Source organism: Nannobrachium achirus (genome assembly GCF_963921795.1).
Source record: "Nannobrachium achirus genome assembly, chromosome: 2".
Lineage (NCBI taxonomy): Eukaryota > Metazoa > Chordata > Actinopteri > Myctophiformes > Myctophidae > Nannobrachium > Nannobrachium achirus.
This window is the reverse complement of record NC_137811.1, coordinates 58,843,653-58,863,196: the sequence shown is the minus strand read 5'-3', so window position 1 is coordinate 58,863,196 and position 19,544 is coordinate 58,843,653. Positions and strand designations below refer to the sequence as shown.

Sequence of the window (19,544 nt, the reverse complement as noted above, 5' to 3'; positions counted from 1 at the left end):
GCAAAATTATTTATTTCAGATTTTTCTAAATATTTCAGGACTATGTTAATATTGGCTGCTTTGCAATGTAGGTGATCTGCAGTTGCTCTGGATAAAAGATGTCAGCTAAATGGCTATAATGCAAATAAAATACTCTTATTATATTATACCGTAACAATTTGGGGCGATTGAGGGACACAGGAATCAAACAATTGCCGTTTTAAAACCCTGAATGCTTTACTTAAAATATGCATACATAACACTTCTCCTACACAACAATACATAACAGTACAATCACTTTTTTGTAATAACATTTAAATGCAAAAAGAAAAGAAAAAAAAGGATTCTTGCGAGCCTCGCTGCAAACAAATAAATCTATTGTCTTCTCTTTTTTGCCAAGCCACCTTATAGCAAGAAGAGGGGAACACAATAAGCCCCCCCAAATACTTAGAAGTAAACAAATGAAAGACAAAATAAACCTGTATAAGCAGAACCTAAAACACCACATGTGTGATTGCTTTTAGTGTTTGATTCATATTGTCATGTGTTGTTTCTGTGGGTGTACATCTACTTATGTGAACTACTATTGTGTGAACTGTATGTTCTGTAACAGATTAAACATGACCTGCTGGTTTTAGCGGGATGGCCTTTGGGCAGGACCACGCCTGTTTGCAGGGGAGATCTGTGACACTGCAGAAATAATGTTCTGTGTGTTGTGTGTGAGTGTGCACAGTCTCATAATACATGCCATAAACATACAATTATACAGCACATATTATACATAAAACATCATATCAGGCAGGGTTTGTTTGCATGATTCTCCAACAGAAACAACAATTTGTACAAGATCATAGTCCTATGATACACTTGTGTACAAATGTGTCCATTAACTGTTACATGGCAGAAGAAATCCACTGAACTCAAATGAAACAAACGCATCGATACATGGAACAAAAATCAATAAAAACAAAGTTTTAAAAGACATTTTATGCCAGGATAAATCTGAATACATAAAGGAAAAACACACCAATCCTGTAAAAAAAAAAAGAGGATAAAGAAAAAAATACAATTCATCAAAGACCAATAAAGACAAAACAGGAACTTAACAGAATACAAATATGAGATGTGGTGAGAAGGAAAACACACTGAAGGCAAGGAGAGCTGCATGTGGAGGTAAACCCTATTATACTTTGTTGAACGGGGTCTCCCAGGAGTCTGTAATTGGTCCCCTCCTTTTTTCCCTCTACACCAAATCTCTTTGCCAAAATAGCTGATGCACAGTAACAGTACAAGCTCACAAGGCGTTGCGATGTGTTGTGAGCATGTAGATCTGCTACTTTGGCCTGTTACATGTCCAGAATAGGGAGGCTAGGGCTCATCGTGAGATTAATGGGGGCTACAACAGCAGTTGACAAAAAAAAAAAACAGATCAGGGTTGAGGTAACCACACTCAAAAGGAAATGCAGCGGTGAGGGTTTAACAGCCAAGTATAACGGATAGAAATAACTCCTTTCAAATTTAAACTTCTTTTCCACAACAACAGTTTTCTTATATAATCTTAGAAGGCAGCTAACCACTGAACATGCTTGAATAGGTATAGCAAGAGGACATAACACGGTATCCGCCACAGCATAAATCAAATACTATTTAGCCATGAAGCAGGTAGTCCTATGCATTCCTATGCAACACGCCCATCAAATAAATCTCCAACCATAACGAAAAAGCTCATATTATCCGAAAAATCACTTCTTTCTTCTTTTTTAAAAAAAAGGGGGGGAAAAAAGGAAAAACTGACACGTGTTTCCAAGATTCTCTTCGGTGGGTATTACAATACATCCAACTAGATCAGTTCAAATTCCTTCAAGTCCTTCAGTTTGGATAAATCTTGCTCAAAAACTTTCAGGTGGTGCAGGGAAAAACAAATTTCTTCTCTTTTTTTCAGCTTCCTCAAACAAGTTTAGTTGAGCGGTTCAGAGGCAGCACTGAATAAATGAATTAAAACAACTGCGCCGAAAATACCCTCCACCAAGCACTGCCACTCGACAGCGTATAACTATTCAATGCACTAATAATGAGTAATAAATAATATCATTGATAATAAATAATAAAAGGTGGAGGCAGGTGAGCATTGGTGGTCCTAGGAGTAGCTCTGTGAGAGACAATAGGTCCAGACACAGGTGGAGGTGCAACATCATACGTCAGATACTGCAAGCTACACAGCTAGGAGGTGCCAGGTCCCAAGGGTGTCTGTCTGCTGGTTGGCCGTGGATTCATTCAAGAGATTCTTTTTTTCTTTTCTATTTTTTTATATCTTGGTTTGACATCTTGGCGCCCCCAGCCAAATAGCACCAACTGGCCCAACCTCCTGGAAGCAGCTCTCAAAACTGAAAAAAGTTTTCTTTGCTTCATTCATTCCAGAGTCTAATAGAGTCACAATTCTCTGTTTGACTTGAGAAGTGCAGAGTGCCCTCGTGCTCCCGAGGTCACCATCAGCTGTCCATGCTGCAACATTCTGGAGGACAGAGTAAGGGGTGGGGTAGTGTTACAAATCTTAGGTACACTTTTCCAGGATGCAAATTAATATAATAATAATTCTACAAATACCTTCTAATTAAGGATAATCGCCATGCTGGCTTGTAGTAGAGTCCTGCAACGGGCCGGGTACCCGCGTTTTGACGGGTGAAAACGGGCGGAATATAAACTATTATACATTCGCAGGTACGGGGACGGGCGGTGCTAGACTAAACGCAGGTGGGTGACATTTTATTGTGAAAATCAGACAACCGTTTCTGCCTAAACAACGTCACAGGAGCGCACAGTGAGCAGCAGGACAAAACCACGGCATGCATCCAGCACTGTTTCCGCATAAACAACGCCATGTCACAGGTGAGCAGAAGGACACACACAACACACAGACACAACCACAGCACGCATATAAAGTAAACAAAGTAACACGGGGGGCACGGTGGCGCAGTCGGTAGTGCTGTCGCCTGGGCTAGAAGGTCCTGGGTAGGGCTGTCACAATTACTACATAATCGTCTAATCGTGATTTTCTGAAATAATCGTGATTATTTTTCATAATCGTCATAATCGTTTCCATGTTGAAAAATGTTCATATATTTAAAAAAAAAAGTAAAATATAGTGGAAATAGCAGATCTACAAGCTCACAACGCGTCGCGATGCGACGCGTTGTGAGCTTGAAGATCGGCTATTTCCACTATCAATGTTATTTTTTAAGTATAAAGTTGTCAAATATGTCAGTAATTTTTTTGTATATTTAGGTTATGTGTCATGATTGCCATGTGCAGCTTCAAAGCCTAAAAGCCAAACAGAAATGTAATTATCAACGTCAAAAACACAATTAAATCGTTAATCGCCAATTATTTGAGTGACAATTAATCGTCATGTAAAATGTCACATCGTGACAGCCCTAGTCCTGGGTTCGATTCCCACTGGGGATGCTGTGGGCATGTTCTCTCCTCTGCATCATCACTGCCCAAAACTGCCCACACCATAAGTGGGGTTGGCAAAAGGGCCTTTCTGTGTGGAGTTTGCATGTTCTCCCCGTGTCTCCTAGGGTAGGTAACCCTCACAAAAAACATGCAGTAATCCTGGTTTCTATACATGCCTCCAGCCGGGGCGCCCAATGACGGAGGGGAAAGGAACCTGTTGGAATAACGTGTTCCTTCCACAAGCTACGTCCAACCGGGCAATCTCTCCCCTGTCAGGTGAAAAGAAGCGGCTTGGACTACTCATGCATAGAAGGAAGCATGAGGTCAGTCCATTGCTCTCCCCAGGTTGGCGGAGGGAGTGTGGTGCCCAGGATTACATTAGATCAGAGGTCTTCAACGGGGGGTCCGCGACCCCTAGGAGGTCTGCGGAGGTACGGCAGGGGGTCTAAACTTAAACAATGTATTTTTTATTTTTTCAAAAATCTTTGAATATTTTTAAGACATTTTCCACATTTATGTTAAAAATAAATCATGATTCTGTCCATTTTGAATAGCTTGTATACATGATTACTGTGCAATTCACAGATTGTTGATAGTAATGACATTGGCTCTCAGTTAATAAGTAGTATGTTTAGAAATGGTAGTGGTATGGCCACCCTGCTAGCTGTACCTTGTACATGTATGTTTAAAATAAATAAAAATATGTTGTAGCCCCGACAACCCCACCCTACGAGGTGGTAGGTAGGTAGTCCCTGCTCAATCTCCTCATCAGTTTGGGGGTCCCTGGCCTGAGAACATTGAAGACCCCTGCATTAGATAATTGGCACTGGGTGAAAAATGGGTTGCAAAATCGTGGGATAAAAATGTGAGTAACACGGATTCACTGCTGCATGAGTGGCGTTAGCCCATGTTCTCATCATAGCAAGGGTGGTTTAAAAGGCTATCCAAAAGAATTAAGAGTTGCAGCCGACCTGGCGTTCATGTAAATACTGTATATTGCGTCGCAAACACTGAGGACGGCGTACTGGGACGATCGAGTGCAATGCCATTTGGAAGCACGCACGCATGGCTTTAGGCTATTTTAATCGCTGGTAGACGGGCGGGGAACGTTTCCGTTTTTTGACGGGCGGGGCGGATCTGGTTTAGACTTTTGTATAATCGTGGGTAGCGGGTCGGCACTCGGATCTCGGGGCAGGCTTGGGTTGTCAAAATCTGACCCGTGCAGGACTCTGGCTTGTAGTGGACATTTTTGCCACGGACATATTATGAGCAGACAATGATACTAGTGAGAAGCCTCAGGGCGAGGTCGCGCCATGTCTTGGCCAAATGGCCAGCGATGTATATCGGACCAGTTACCCATATATGGATTGAAGACCCCTGGTACCCATATACGTATGGAGATTCATGTACTGTATATGGAGATATGCTATGAGAGCCCAAACATGCTTACTCACGTTATTCGTTATGTGAAAGTCCTGTGATGTCTATGACATCTGACAACATCATACCCTTTTATGCCCATACATGGAGATCCCTGTCTGTAGAACCAGCCACACAGATAAGGGATGTCAGAGTGGCAAACCCATTCTGTTAAGCCTCTATCAGAGTCCAGGGTGAAGAGCTATTCACTTCACCGCGGTGTAGTTTCTAGCTATCACCTAAAAATACATAACAAAGCCTAGGTGATAGCTAGGAAACTACAACGCGGTGAAGTGAATAGCTCTTAACCCTGGACTCTGATAGAGGCTTTAGAGTGGTTCCCCTGACATCAAAGTGATGTAAGAGCTTCGTCCAGACGGAGTCAGCAGGTGCCGTTTCACAGACAGAAACAAATAAAGAGCTAGCCCTGTATGACCATAACAGGTCTGTAACTCAGAGTTAAGGGGATCCTTGCAAATAAAACCTTTGAGAACCACTAGTACTGGTTGGACTCTTAGTCTGCCATAGTGTCATAGTAAATAAGTGTCCTACATATTCTGAAGAAAACCTGGAAACTTGACATTCAGTAATTGGGTCTTATGATCAAAATAAGAATATTATAATGTTGGTGTGTAAAAAAAGTTTGCCACGGCCAAGTCTTTGCCAAGGACACATTTGTCCGTGTAAGGACATATTAATGACCCCTGCTTCTAAATCAGAACTTTTTTATTCCCCCAAAAAGTATTTGGCCACGGACTCCCATCTGAAACAGTTTTGTGCTTGGTAACCTCAGAGGAGAAGATTTGTGTAATAAGAGAATATAAATTCCAAATGTTTCAAACAGAAGATTAAAATAATAAAAAATAAATTGCAGATATACAGCAGATATCTGCTAATGTTGAGAACCACTGTTCTAAACCACAGTTCTAAATCCTAAAACGTGTTGTTGCTGTTACATAGCTAAAATCTAAAAATGACAGATGCTTCCCCTGGTTTTAATGGGCTAAAGAGTCCTCACAGGCAACTCGCACACACAACAGTAATTTGTGTCGATACCATTTAGTCCCTCTGTGTCCTGGACATCCAGGAATGGGGCGGGTCCCCAGATGCGGACGGTTCCGTCGTCTGAAGCGCTGGCCAGCATGCCCGGCAGCACGGGGTTCCAGCTCACACAGTTGACCGTGCGGGTGTGTCCCGTCAGCTCTGCGATGGGCAGCTCACTGCGCCTGTGCCAGATGTAAACTTTGTGATCTGCAGGAGGGGGGGGGGGGGGGGGGGGAGCAAGAAGTACAATCTCATGACTGAAACATTATTGTATGGCCAAGGCCTATTATTATACTTTTTTTTGCCTGGTAATGCCGTGGACACAATGATATGATAGAGAGTTCCTTCCTTCATAATAAGGGAAAGTTAGCAAATTAGCAGATAGGGCCTAAAATATTTTCCGCAACAGTTTGTAACTCACAGAGGGTGAAGCTATCATGGTCAATTTCTGGCATCCCTTCTTAATAAGTGCCATTTTTATTTTAAAAAAAAAGTAATATAAAAAGTACTTGGTTGTCTCCACAATCAATAGTCCCCTCACATAAGTTCAGAATTTAAGCGCAGCTAAATTAATCCTATAGCAAACTTATCCCCCTGTGATCAGCTATTTTCGGCAAAGACATTTTGTGTAGATGGGAAAAAAAAAGGAGCAGACCAATATAGAACCCTGGGGGACGCTACACCGGTCAACAGATTTAGGGTTTAACCTGTTAAGAAACATGTAGTTGTTGCCGCTTATCTCCATATTCTAACTTTTAGTTTTTTCGTAAATTAATGCCCTACCACTTGATCAGACGACAGTGTCACACAAAACTAGCAAAAGTAGCAGATCCACTTGAGCTTGTAGATCTGCTATTTTTGAATTCTGGTAGGTTTTGACATATGAGGTTTCTACTCGACAGAGACGATTTGTAACTTTTACAGACAGATCTGTAGCTTTAAAAGTGTGTGAAAGTTCAGGAACTTTCACACACTTTTAAAGCTGCTCCACTTGCTCTTCGTTAACAAACAAGGTGGGAATTTGAGAGATGTATTGGTTCGAGTGTCAGATGCAACTCACACAGGCGCTCCTTGCCCTACTTCCAAATGGCAACTTGTTGGATGTTGCGCTCACTGCCATAACACCATTATAACTACTATTGTTATCATTTAACTGGGAAGAAATTCCCTATAAACCCATTTTTGCTCTTGATTTATTGATTTATTGATGTATTGATGTATTTTTTGCCTGTTTTTAGAATATCTTTTTTTCTGTATGCACTGTACGGCGGCGACCTTGGGTGTTTTGAAAGGTGTCTCCAAATAAAATGCATTATTATTATTATTACTATTATTATTATTTATTTGAAAAAAGTCTTAAAAACCTATGGCCGATTTGAAAATTACACCCTAAAACCTACGGTTTTTCTGGAAAACATATTACTCAGCCTCTGTAGCAGCTAGAAACAAAATTCCCAAACTATTTGATAGCTTACCCTTTTGGTTTTTATAGAAAACATTCAGAAAAACTAATATTTCTTTCAGAAATTACAAAACCATTATGTTGCTATATACTGTACATAGCAACAACAAAAGAAACATGTTTTCCATGTCACTTCACCCTGGCACAGAGACAAACAGTTATTACAGAACTGCTCTTTCTTAACAGCTATTATGACCTCCTCCACGCCATGGTCACTCACTGGTAATAGACAAAGCCTAAACTTAAACCCCCCTTTCCACTGTAAATACAGGTCCTTCTCAAAAAATTAGAATATTGTGTATAAGTTCATTGTCTCCACCAGCCGAAGGCTGAGGGAGAGTATGTTTTCCCCTCCGTCCGTCCGTCCGTCCGTGCGTCCGTCCGTCTGTCCGTGCGTCCGTCCGTCCGTCCGTGCGTGCGTCCGTGCGTCCTCGCAGTTTGTGAGCAGCTAATCTCAGTCACCGTTGGCCCGATCGCTGCCAAACTGAGCACACACACTCCCTGGATGCCAATCTAGAACCTCTGCCCCACATTTTTGAGCGGTGGTCACAACGCTCCTATACGTGGCCGTGTGTGTGGGTATGTCTGTCTCCGTCCGTGTCTGTCTGTCTGTCTGTCTGTATGTAGCCTACAGTACCTTTTATGACCACACATGTTAAGGGAGGGGCGCTGTTTTCAGGCCAGGCCAGGCCAGGCCAGGCACACACACACACAGACACACACACACACGCACACACACACACACGGGGGGAGGGGGTAAGAGGGTGCTGTTGAGATTAGCCTGGGGGGGGGGGGGGGGAAGACAGAATTCATAGATCTAGAACACATAGAATTCATAGATATAGAACACAGAATATGTACAGTACAGTACAGGGTTGGTGGGGTAAACCACCGCTCAGTTCACACGGGTGTGATTTTTCAAATCAGTCTCATGGTGGCGCTATAACAGGCCGATTTGTGTGGCCTGGTTGTTACCAGCTAATCTCCGGCGCCGTTGGCCCGATCGCTGCCAAACTGAGAACACACACTCCCTGGATGCCAATTCAGAACCTCTGCCCCACATTTTTTAAATCAGCCTCATGGTGGCGCTATAACAGGCCGATTTGTGTGGCCTGGTGGAGACCTGTGCTCGGAAGAGCACTGCTTCTAGTTTTCTTCTGTGACATAATAGATTTTTTAAAACTTTCATATATTTTAGATTCATTGTGCATGCAGTGAAATATTCAAAAGCTTTTTTTGTTTTAATTTGGATTTTTATGGCATACAGCTCATGAAAATCAAAAATCCATATCTCAAAATATTAGAATATTCCACATGACCACTCAAAAGAAGCATTTATAATACCGAAATGTCAAAGTTCTGAAAGGTTATAATAAATTATGCACTCAGTACTTGGTATGGAATACTTTTGAACACATTCCTTCATCAATGGGGCGTGGCATGAAGGTGGTCAGCCTGTGGTACTGTTGAGGTGTTATGGAAGCCCAGGTTTGATTGATTGAGGCCTTAAGCTCATCTGTGTGGTCGAGTCTGGTGTCTCTCATCTTCCTCTTGACAACACAACACAGATTCTCTGTGGGGTTCAGGTCAGGCCAGTTTGCTGGTCAGTTAAGGCCAGTAATACCATGGTCAGTACACCAGTTACTGTAGTTTTGGCTATGTGGGCAGGTGCCAAGTGCTTCTGGCTAAAGGAAATCATCATCTCCATAAAGCTTGTCAACCCACGGAAGCACAAAGTGCTCAAAAATCCCCAGGTAGATGGCTGTGTTGACTCTGAACTTGATGAAACACAGTGGACCAAAACCTGCAATACATTGCAATGCTGGTTTTGCCCACATTGTGTTTTATCAAGTTCAGAGTCAAGACAGTCATCTACCCAGGGATTTTAGAGCACTTAATGCTTCCGTAGATTGAAAAGCTTTATTGAGATGATAATTTATTTTATCCAGAAGCACTTGGCACCTGCCTATAGAGCCAAAACTACTAGTAACTACTGTAGTGACCATGGTATTACTGGCCTTAACTGACCAGCAATCTGGCCTGACCTGAACCCCACAGAGAATCTGTGTTGTGTTGTCAAGAGGAAGATGAGAGACACCAGACTCAACCACACAGATGAGCTTAAGGCCTCAATCAATCAAACCTGGGCTTCCATAACACCTCAACAGTACCACAGGCTGACCACCTTCATGCCACGCCGCCACGCCCCATTGATGAAGGAATTTGTTCAAAAGTATTCCATACCAAGTACTGAGTGCATAAATTGACATAACCTTTCAGAACTTTGACATTTCTGTATTATAAATGCGTATTTTGAGTGGTCATGTGGAATATTCTAATATTTTGAGATATGGGTTTTTGATTTTCATGAGCTGTATGCCATAAAAATCCAAATTAAAACAAAAAAAGCTTTTGAATATTTCACTGCATGCACAATGAATCTAAAATATATGAAAGTTTAAAAAAATCTATTATATTACAGAAGAAAATGAACTTTTACACAATATTCTAATTTTTTGAGAAGGACCTGTATATGTTATTTCCTTTCTTCTTTTTTATTTGTCTGTTTTACAACAGTTTCTTTTTTGTTTTGTTTTTTAGCTATTGATGATATCCTCTGCATGGCACTGTGTTCTATCTGTCTGTCATTCAATGTTATATGAGATACATAAAGGTTTCCTATGTGCTTTCTTGGATCTCCTTTTAGTTGACCTTGTACCAGTGAACTGCACTGTCATGAAACTGTACCTTTTCCTATGCAAACTTCTAATAAAGTCTTCAATCAATCAATCAATCAATCAATCAATCAATCACTATGTTTGTGGTTCCACTTCAGTAGCAGTGAAAGAATGTATTACTAGGGTTAGAGTACAAGAAATAGTGAGGCATACTTATGGCCAAGATCATAACTATATAGAACTTCTCCTAATAAAGAGTGATAGCAATGAGTAAAAGTCTAATTATGTGGTAACCCATTTAGACAGGAGACCGATTTTAAAAACGCCTTCTAAAAAAGATTTCTGACAAAACTATTCAAAAATCTTCTAAAATTACACAGAAGCTTTCCCGGATTGAAGGGTTTAACAACGTATAGGCTTTCCAATAGAAAGTTCCCTATGCAGGGGCCTTGCCTTCACTCCCGCTGGCGATGAAGTCTTCATTGTGTCCTCCAAAGCAGGAGTGGATGGTGTAGAAGCCCTGTGTCACTCCCTGATACTTTCTCACCAGCACACGGTCCTGCAGATCCCACAAGTGCACTCCCTAACAGAAACACACAAGACAATAGTTTAGCCAGCTCCACATTGACGTTAGTCCACTGTGGTTCCCCTGAAAATCACTGTGAATTCACAGGTGACATCACAGATGTCAGATACTCAGAGCAGGGATCTCCATATATGGGCATAAACAGGTGACATCACAGTGGTGTGGCTGGTTCAGACAGGGATCTCCATGTATGGGCATAAAATGGATTGTATGTTGTGACGTCATGGGAACGACTCTAACAGAATCCCTTTTATGCCCATATATGGAGATCCCTGTTGTCATCAATATTAAGCCCATATCTAACAGGACTTTTGGGTAACTGGTCCGATATACATCACTGGACAGACGGCCAAGACATGGCGCGACATCGCCCTTTAGGGCGAGGTCGCTTGTCGCCAGTTAGATAAGTGAGTATAAAACGTTTTAATTTCACCATGTTTATCTCTGGGTCCTAAATCTATGGACCCATTTGGTTCCATTTGTACACTCCAATTAACACGCTCTGAATTTGCACACGCTCTGAGTTACAGTGCCATAAGGGTCCATTTGATTCTTAAAATATCAGTCCTTTAGCTGACACATTGAGAACCAGTGCCAGACGTGATTGATAGACGTAAACCCCATACAAGCTGCTCACCTGAGTAGCGACGTTCAGCAAGGCCAACCTTCCGTTCTTTGAGACGGTGAAAGACATAATGGGATGGTCCTCCTGCACTCTGTAAGGGCACAGGATACAGTGTCAAACTTGAAGACACACTTACTGCTGGTCTGGATAGGGTCATCGTTAGAACCAGACCGACATATCAGCCATTATTTGACTTCTTTTGTGTCCCAAATTCTAACCACTTTGAAGCTGACGTCTCTATTTTGGGCATGTCATTATAGGCAAAGGTTTTCAAAAGATGTGAAGAAATGTGTCCAAAAATCTGCAACATCACAAAGACGTGTTGTGAGCTTTTAGATTGGCTATTTATAGGGCTTTAGATATAAAATAAAATTAAGCTCTGTTGCTTAGAAACCTAGAAAGAATGTAGCACTTTTTGGATAAAATATTGGTCAAAAACGTCATGTTTAGGACACTTCCAAAAACGGAGATCTTAAAAATCTGACATTGGTCGCGCTCTAATCATAACCGATTATATTTTTAGCATTGGTTGCAGCCATGCGAATGCCTCACATGTTTCTGTCCGTGAGGTCCTCAAAGTTATAGCCGCGGATTCTCTGGTGTGTATCTGACGCCAGCACGGTCCTGGCATCATTCAAACACCACAGACACTGGACTCGTACTCCCTCCCACGAGTCCAGGAGGTTGCCGTCCAAGTCCTGGGCAGCAGGACAAAAAACAAAACAAAACAAAATCAAAACTTATCTACATTAGTAACCAGTTTGAATCATCATATCTTCAGTTGGAAACCCTGTCTAAAGCTGTTACTTTTAGCAAAAACCTTTCAAACTTGTGGATCTGCTACTTTTGATGCTTTTGTGTGATGCTGTAGTATGATCAAGTAGGACGTTAATTGACGATAATTGATGTTAATTGGAAAAAAAGAAAAAGAAGCCAAAAGCTAAAGAATAAAAAGAAAATAAACACTGGCACACCGAGGATTCCAATATGAGAGATGCTTTATTACAGTCAAAAGTTGCTGTGATGTTTCGAGCATACTTGATCCCTCAGTGTGCAAGCCTTTTATTTTATTTTTATTCTTGCACTGATCGTTGCTTAGCACCTGCCCAACTTTGGGTTTGTGAATATGTGCATGTAATTTCTCTTTTCCATTAATCATCTACAAGTCATCATATAAGTCATATAAGATCACTACCAAAAGAAAGATAGATAATATTACATTATTATGCACAGAACAAATACACTATTATGGGATGTATGGACACACGCACCACACTATCCGGGCCAGCAGCCCTCAGAGCTGTTCTACTCACACACTGGTAGAATTGGCCTCTCTGGCCACCCGTGACGAAGCGCTTGCCATCAGGGTTCCAGGCCACGCTGGTCAGGCTGTCCTCGTGAGACTGGCTCATCTTTGTCCGCAACTCCCCCGTCTGGGTCGGCGGAGACAAGAGACGCAGGGGGAGGGAGATGAAACCAGAGCGCAATTTACATCCTTGCAAGCAGCAAAGTGGGTATTAGTTTCAATCCACTGTCAGAATCTGGGCTATGCATGTCTTGTGTTGGCTATAGGGTTACCTGCACATTCCACAGCCACAGCTCAGAGCAGTCGTCAGGGCCGCAAGCGATCAGATATGCGTCATCTGGGCTCCAAGCCAGGTATGAAACACCGTACGCGTGACCCTCCAGAGTCTTCATCAGCTTCAGCTGGTGGGTTTCCTGTCGGTCAACGGGGAAACCAGTGATTCGGTCAATCGGGTCTCGTCATATACTTTACTTTGACACTGTCATAAACATCTCTGTCAGGCAGAAACCTCATGTGTCCAAAATAATTACTTCTCTGGATTCAAATTCAAAAGCAGCACAAGTAGCAGATCTACAAGCTCAAAACGCATCTTTTCATGGCGCATTTTGAGCCTATAGCTAAACTACTTTTGATTGACGCTTGTGGTATGATCGGGTAGGGCACTCATATATGACAACCTCCAAAAGTTAGAATATGGAGATAGGAGGTTTCTACCCAACAGAAACAACATTTATATTGACATTTACTTTGAGTCATAATTCATCATAATGGAAGAGAGTTGCTAACCGTGTCAACATGCCAAATGATGACTGTAGTGTCTTTGGATCCCGTTGCCAGCTTGGTGCCATCGTTGGAGAACTTGCAGAACCACACCTCGTTGCAGTGCTCGGTGAGGATCTGCTGGGTGTAGCAGGGGAACTGTTTCCTGCAGATAAGACTGAAAAACGTGAGAGAGGGGGCCAATCCAGGCAAAGTTTCTGCTTTGTCATTCATGCAACAACCTTGTGAAGTGCAGCGATCAAAGTAGTTAAAATAGATGATACAGAGCAGCAGGAGTGCAGCTGGTGGGGGGGGGATTGTCAAGAAAGGGCAAGGACATTAGAGGTAAAGAGATGGGTCGGGAATGTGATGACAGCACACAACCAAATATGGACAGATTGTAAAGGAAGCCAAGAGAAGAGAGAGGGGAGAGTGGGGGAAGCAAAATAAATATCACGACTGAAATATGTTGTATGGCCATGTCCTGATGTTATGTCCTGTGTGATTTGAGAAACAGTGTGAAAGGAGCCCCCCCCCACACTAGCACTCTGTTTTCTAAACGATTAACACAATATGTTTTAGAAATATTGTTCCTGCTGTCTTACATACTGCCAACCAGGCGAAGTAATATTAAAAGCTTATAATTCCCGAAAAATCTTCGGCTATTTTTGGTGAATGAAATTCTTCCATAGAAGACGTCCTGGCTTCTATGGAATCCAAATGACTGAAATCAGTCGTGGCGAATGGGAACATGAATGCATGTCTTTACCGGCTGCAGGCGTGGTCCAACAGGAGAGACACAGAGTCCAGGCCGCTGTCCAGCTTGGTGTTGTGATAGAGGCAGCGCTCTCGCTGCAGCTCCACCGCCTGTCTCAGCAGAGTCTGCAGCCTGCGAGGTGGCAGCATCACGGACGGGGGCAGGTATGCTGGACAGACCAGAGAGGGTTTTTCAGACTGAAGCAGACTAAAGGTACCTAGGCTTTTTTGGAATGCTCTGCTTGAGGAGATTAGAGTTGCAAAATCACTATCGTCACTTCTCATAAAGACTTTTTTTATTTTATTTTTTTACAGTTTTTCTTTCTGTTATAATACAACTCTCTGTTTTACTTTTAATTCTGATTTCTTATTATATTAGTTTACATGAAGCAAATGGAAAACTATTGTAATGAGTCTGTGTGTATGTACATATTACACCCTCCAGAAAAACGCGATTATGCGATCGCAGAATTTCCCGCAATAATCAATAAATGCCGCTGATTATGCGGGGGCTCGCATGATTTCACAATCCCCGCATATTCACCGCATATTTCCGCGGAAAATATGCGAAATATGCGGGCATCGCTTGATTTCACAATCCCCGCACTTTTTCGCATAAAAGTATAAAGTCATCGCTTCACCGTTCAATCACGTTCAGACACGAAACAGAGGCAAAACAATGATGCGATGTGAAACCTGTGGCTCCTCTCTGTATGTGTGTGTGTGTGTGTGTGTGTGTGTGCCGTGCGATTGCGTGCACGTTGCACTGCGAGGATCTGCAGGCAGACAGAGAGAGAGATGCAGGCATGATGTAGGCTATATGGTATGTGCGTTGGCTCTCGCCAACGTGACGCTACAATAACACACTCTTCCTCGGTCCTCAAACTTCAAGAAACGACAAATTAAAGTTTATCCTACTTGTTTTGAGGTCTCCATTGTACTCCGTTTGAAACGTTGCGTCGTGCCGTTCAAAGCAAACGATCACCTCTCCGAAAAAAAAGTAGCACGCAGTATTCCGTTGATGGATAGGAACAGCAATTGAATGCATAACATTTTAATCCCTTATATCCCTTTAGAGAGAGCAAAACCACATAAATAAACCAGAGTTTTGCTTTAGCAGTGAGCTGTATCCTTAGCAATCACATAGGCCATGGGGTAATTATGTTTGCCTTGATGTAGCCTATTAAGGTAATTAAATTGCAGATATTTGAAAATAATGAAAGGCAGTCAAAAGTCTGTTTTGCATTTCTCAATTCACTCAAGGACCCTTAAATTTGTGTTTTGACTACTTTGAAAATAGCAGATATACACATGTCTCTTTAGTGATCATGATGTTGTGAGCTTGTAGATTGTCTATTTCCAAATAGCCAGTGTAGCTACTGTATATTAAAGTGGTTAATAGTTATACATTTTTATTATATGTATATATACTGTATATAGGCTATAAATGTTTTTTAAGTTCCCGCATATTTCGCATAATTCACCGCATAATCAAGGATTTTTGCCCGCAAAATCAAGGATTTTAGCCCGCATAATCAAGGATTTTTGCCCGCGTTTTTCTGGAGGGTCTAACATATGTCACTCTGCTGCAGTACTTAACTTAATACACTATCATCATCATAACACAAAACAATAAACATGATTGCAGGTACACTTTTTAATGCTTTTTTAATACCACTCAGAATTATATTTAAGACAATATATCAATAACAAAAAAGCACATAACACACACATTTTGGGTCAGTTTGTACCCATATTGTATTATAAAAAACAAATGGGTTCCTTATCGATCCTTTTCTGTTATTGGCAATTGCAGTTGCCAAATTTTGGATTTTTGGCCTATAATTAATAACACACTTAAATACTAGGCTTTCCAAAAGTTTTACAAGCAGATAGAAGGCAGTGTATATGTACTGTCACTTTAAAGGCTAATTTATACATCGGCGTACGTATGACATCTACACCCCAAAAAATGGTGTACAGTAGATGTAGATCAGCAATTTTCACTAGCTTCTTTCACAGCCGTTTCAGAGCCATTTCAGACCGACTACTTTCTTTTGTCTTTTAAAGTCCTTTATAAGGCCTTATTTGGACATAAATCATTTTTTTTGTTTTTATATTTTAATACTGGCACGGACACAATGTGTACTATAATTAAATCAGACAGATGTTTGTCTGGGTTATCTACAAATGCACACAGTCAAAAGCACATTAGAATGACAGAAATAAGAGGTTAATCTGCATATAAAACTATACTCACTTTGTAACTTGTCAAGGAGTTTTGTGCGGGACACGGTGCCTTTGCCTTCCCATTCGGCTTTGGCTCGCAGGTCCTCTGCGTGGCTGCACATGAGGTACCTTCCAAGGAGATGACATCATCTTTAGTCAGCAACACTAACAGCACAGACCTACTGATACTGTATAACAAACTGGCCAGCTCTGAGGTCAGTCAAGGTCTTTGTTGACATTACACTACCGCATAAAAGGGCACAGCAGTGGGCGTGGTTTACTGGTGCCACTAAGAAAGTCGTCCTTTCATTTTTCCCCCATCGAGATTTACCAAAATATTTATATCAATTATTTTAAGCCTAGAATCAAGCCATCCAGGATGCTGGTGAATCACGACCATAAAACCCTTGATTCTCTGGAAAATAATAATTATATTATTATTATTATTTACTACATTTAATAAATAGCTTTTTTTATATCCACAGAATCAAAGGTTTTATGGTCACGATTCACCAGGATCCTGGATGGCTCTATGGGAAAGATTTATGGACGATTTTTTGTGGCACTAGTATGAACACTGCTCAGTGGTCCACTGTTGTGCATAGAATAAAGCTAAATAAAATCTAATTTAATTATCATGTTTAGGTATTATCATTCTAAATCTATGTTGCTGCTGTTCCATATACAGCCAACCAGTTGAGGAAATCACAGATCTGAGTGGCATTAACCTTTGTTTTTATATTTCTGAGACCATCCATGTTCATGGAGGATGCTTCTAAACATGTAGTTGATCACTTCAAATAAAATACTCTTTATTCTTAAAATAACAAATAACGAAAATAGCTGACCTACAAGCTCACAACATGTAGCGGGGAGACGCCTAAGGTGTTTCATACCACTTCAAATACTCTTTAATCTTAAAATAACTAATAACCAGAAATACCTACCTACAACATGTGAGCTTGTAGATTGTAGCCATTTTCAATGTGCAACATGCTTTCATAGAAAACATGCTGTCTATGGAATCCAAATTACTGAAATCATTTGTGGCGACTGAGAACTTTAAAGGAGTAGTTCACCCCCAAAATGACTTTTTTCTATTGATTTTGTCGCATTCCTAAGACAAAGAATTGATAACAAGAAATGTACCCCCATTGATTCAGGATGGGGATTGGGGACCCAAAATGGATTCGGCTGTATCATAACTAACATGGAGAATAACAGTTGAAGATTGATTGAAGGGTAAAGGTCATGATAATATTCGTTGGAATTGCTTGGTTCCAGCTTCCATATGCACGCATTTTAATTTTTAAAACAAATCTTTGATATGAGAATAGATTTTTGTGGATTTATTTTTTGTTAAGATAGGCACAATATGGATGCGAACTTCACGTCAACATTAAAGACTTTGCATCAGGTCCAGGGTTTGCAATTTACCCGCTCAGGATGTGGATGCGCTCTGTGTTGTACTTGAGAGGGGTGAGTTCAGCTCTGAGGACCTGCAGAGCTTCCAGGACCTTGCCGTCCTCCAGGTACTCCAGGTACTTCTGCTGCAGCAGCAGGAACTTCATACGCTCCATTGAGTTAAACGTTGAGGAATGTAAAGGATGAAATATGAAATATGTTGATTAACGATCAATTGTCATGCAAATAATTGTGATTACAGATTTAATTGTGGTTTTGGCATTTAACATCGGAAAATATGGAAAAACAATGTATTTCTGTTTGCCTTTTAGGCCTCCTAATCAAAACTTGCTTACGTCAGATATGACCAATAACTTAAATATACAAAGAAATTACAGACATATTTAATCATTTTATACTTTGTATTAGTATTTGTTTTGTGGAAATAGACTTGTATTGTAAGCTTGTAGATCTGCTATTTCTGGAAAATGTTTGCAAATGGTGGCTTGGCAATTATTGAATAATTGTGACAGAGGTAAGGTGTGTGTGTGTGTGTGTGTGTGTAGGTGTGTGTGTGTGTGTGTGTGTGTGTGTGTGTGTGTGTGTGTGTGTGTGTGTGTGTGTGTAGCCATAGCCACGGGATATTATAATAATAATACAAGCGCTAAGACTCAAAGTCGCTTTACAAAATAGCGACAAAATAAAAACAACATTATTAGGAAAAACTAGTTAAAAGGTTAAACCGCTTCTGGGCTATAGACAAATCCACAGAGTGCTGCCCTTAGTTGCGGTGTCGTGGTGCCAAGCGGTGCCGCTTCACACCAGTTATGATTGCAGCTCTGTGGATACGTCTATTGGCAGGGCTACTCTGCTACATGAGTACTGGGATGTTTTTCAACCACATAATGAAGACAATGAATTGCTATGAAATGTTCCAATGCATACCTTACATACATATAATTTGACATAAACTTCAACATTTCAAGGCTTACAGTCCTTCCACTTACCACGATGGCGCTTGGTGAATGCATCAATGCCTTCAGCTCATTCAGGTCACTCTCAGCCTAAATGGAGAAAATACAATCCTTTAATTAAAATAGATGAAGGCAGGTTACACTGTTAAGTAACCTATAAATAGCTTGTAGCGGAGTGACAGAGATCGGGAGCAGTGTTTTTTGTAACATGAAACCCATATGCCCTCCCCCCTCTCAGTAGGCCTAAATGTAGTGCCTGGGATTTATAGATGTAGAAAAGGGCTATAGGATATGTGTATGCGTGTGTGTGTGTGTGTGCGCGTGTGTGTGTGTGTGTGTGTGTGTGTGTGTGTGTGTGTGTGTGTGTGTGTGTGTGTGTGTGTGTGTGTGTGTATTTGTAAGTTCAGATGACTTGAAATAACCTTGTCCCACTCTCCTTCCATGACATGATTCCGGAACTTGGTGGCTGAAGGATGCTCCAGTCTGCAGCCAGACTCCTGCATCAACAGGTCCACCGTTCTGGCTGTAGGACATGAACATTCACACAGTAAAACACAGTGTTCCTCACCCTGTGGGGGAACGTACGGTCTGAATACTGCAAATGGTCCCAAAATAACTGGCAAAACACTATGATTTTAATATTAAAAGACATTTGTTAAAAGAAGGCTTTTGAGATCTTCAAATGGGCCCTGATCCAGAGAGGGTTGAGAACAACTGTAGTAAAACATTGATTTTACAATCAGTGATCCGTGAAAACCTCAGTGCACTTGGTCAATGTATGTGGTGTAAAAGGTAAAGTAACTAAGTACATTTACTTACGGTACTCGAGTACAATTTTGAGTTACGTTTACTTTACTGGAGCATTTCCAA

At 41.2% G+C, this 19,544-nt stretch overlaps 1 protein-coding gene across 5 annotated transcripts; it reads right to left on the bottom strand.

Moving 5' to 3' along the window:
- Positions 1–191: 191 nt before the first annotated feature.
- Positions 192–19,187, bottom strand: wdr26a (WD repeat domain 26a). 5 transcript variants are annotated; one of them, XM_080750397.1, is made up of 13 exons: positions 19,097–19,187; positions 18,708–18,764; positions 17,734–17,870; positions 16,328–16,425; positions 14,081–14,237; positions 13,339–13,489; positions 12,825–12,965; positions 12,560–12,679; positions 11,799–11,944; positions 11,259–11,337; positions 10,489–10,618; positions 5,908–6,102; positions 192–2,491 (listed from the first exon to the last, which is right to left on the bottom strand). In XM_080750397.1, the coding sequence occupies exons 1-13, from the start codon at positions 19,175–19,177 to the stop codon at positions 2,469–2,471; spliced, it is 1,515 nt and encodes a 504-aa protein (XP_080606523.1). In that variant the 5' UTR covers positions 19,178–19,187; the 3' UTR covers positions 192–2,468. The 5 variants fall into 5 exon arrangements, with proteins under 5 accessions (XP_080606523.1, XP_080606526.1, XP_080606525.1 ...); XM_080750400.1 differs by having other exon boundaries at positions 13,339–13,477; XM_080750399.1 differs by having other exon boundaries at positions 17,734–17,861.
- Positions 19,188–19,544: the final 357 nt, after the last annotated feature.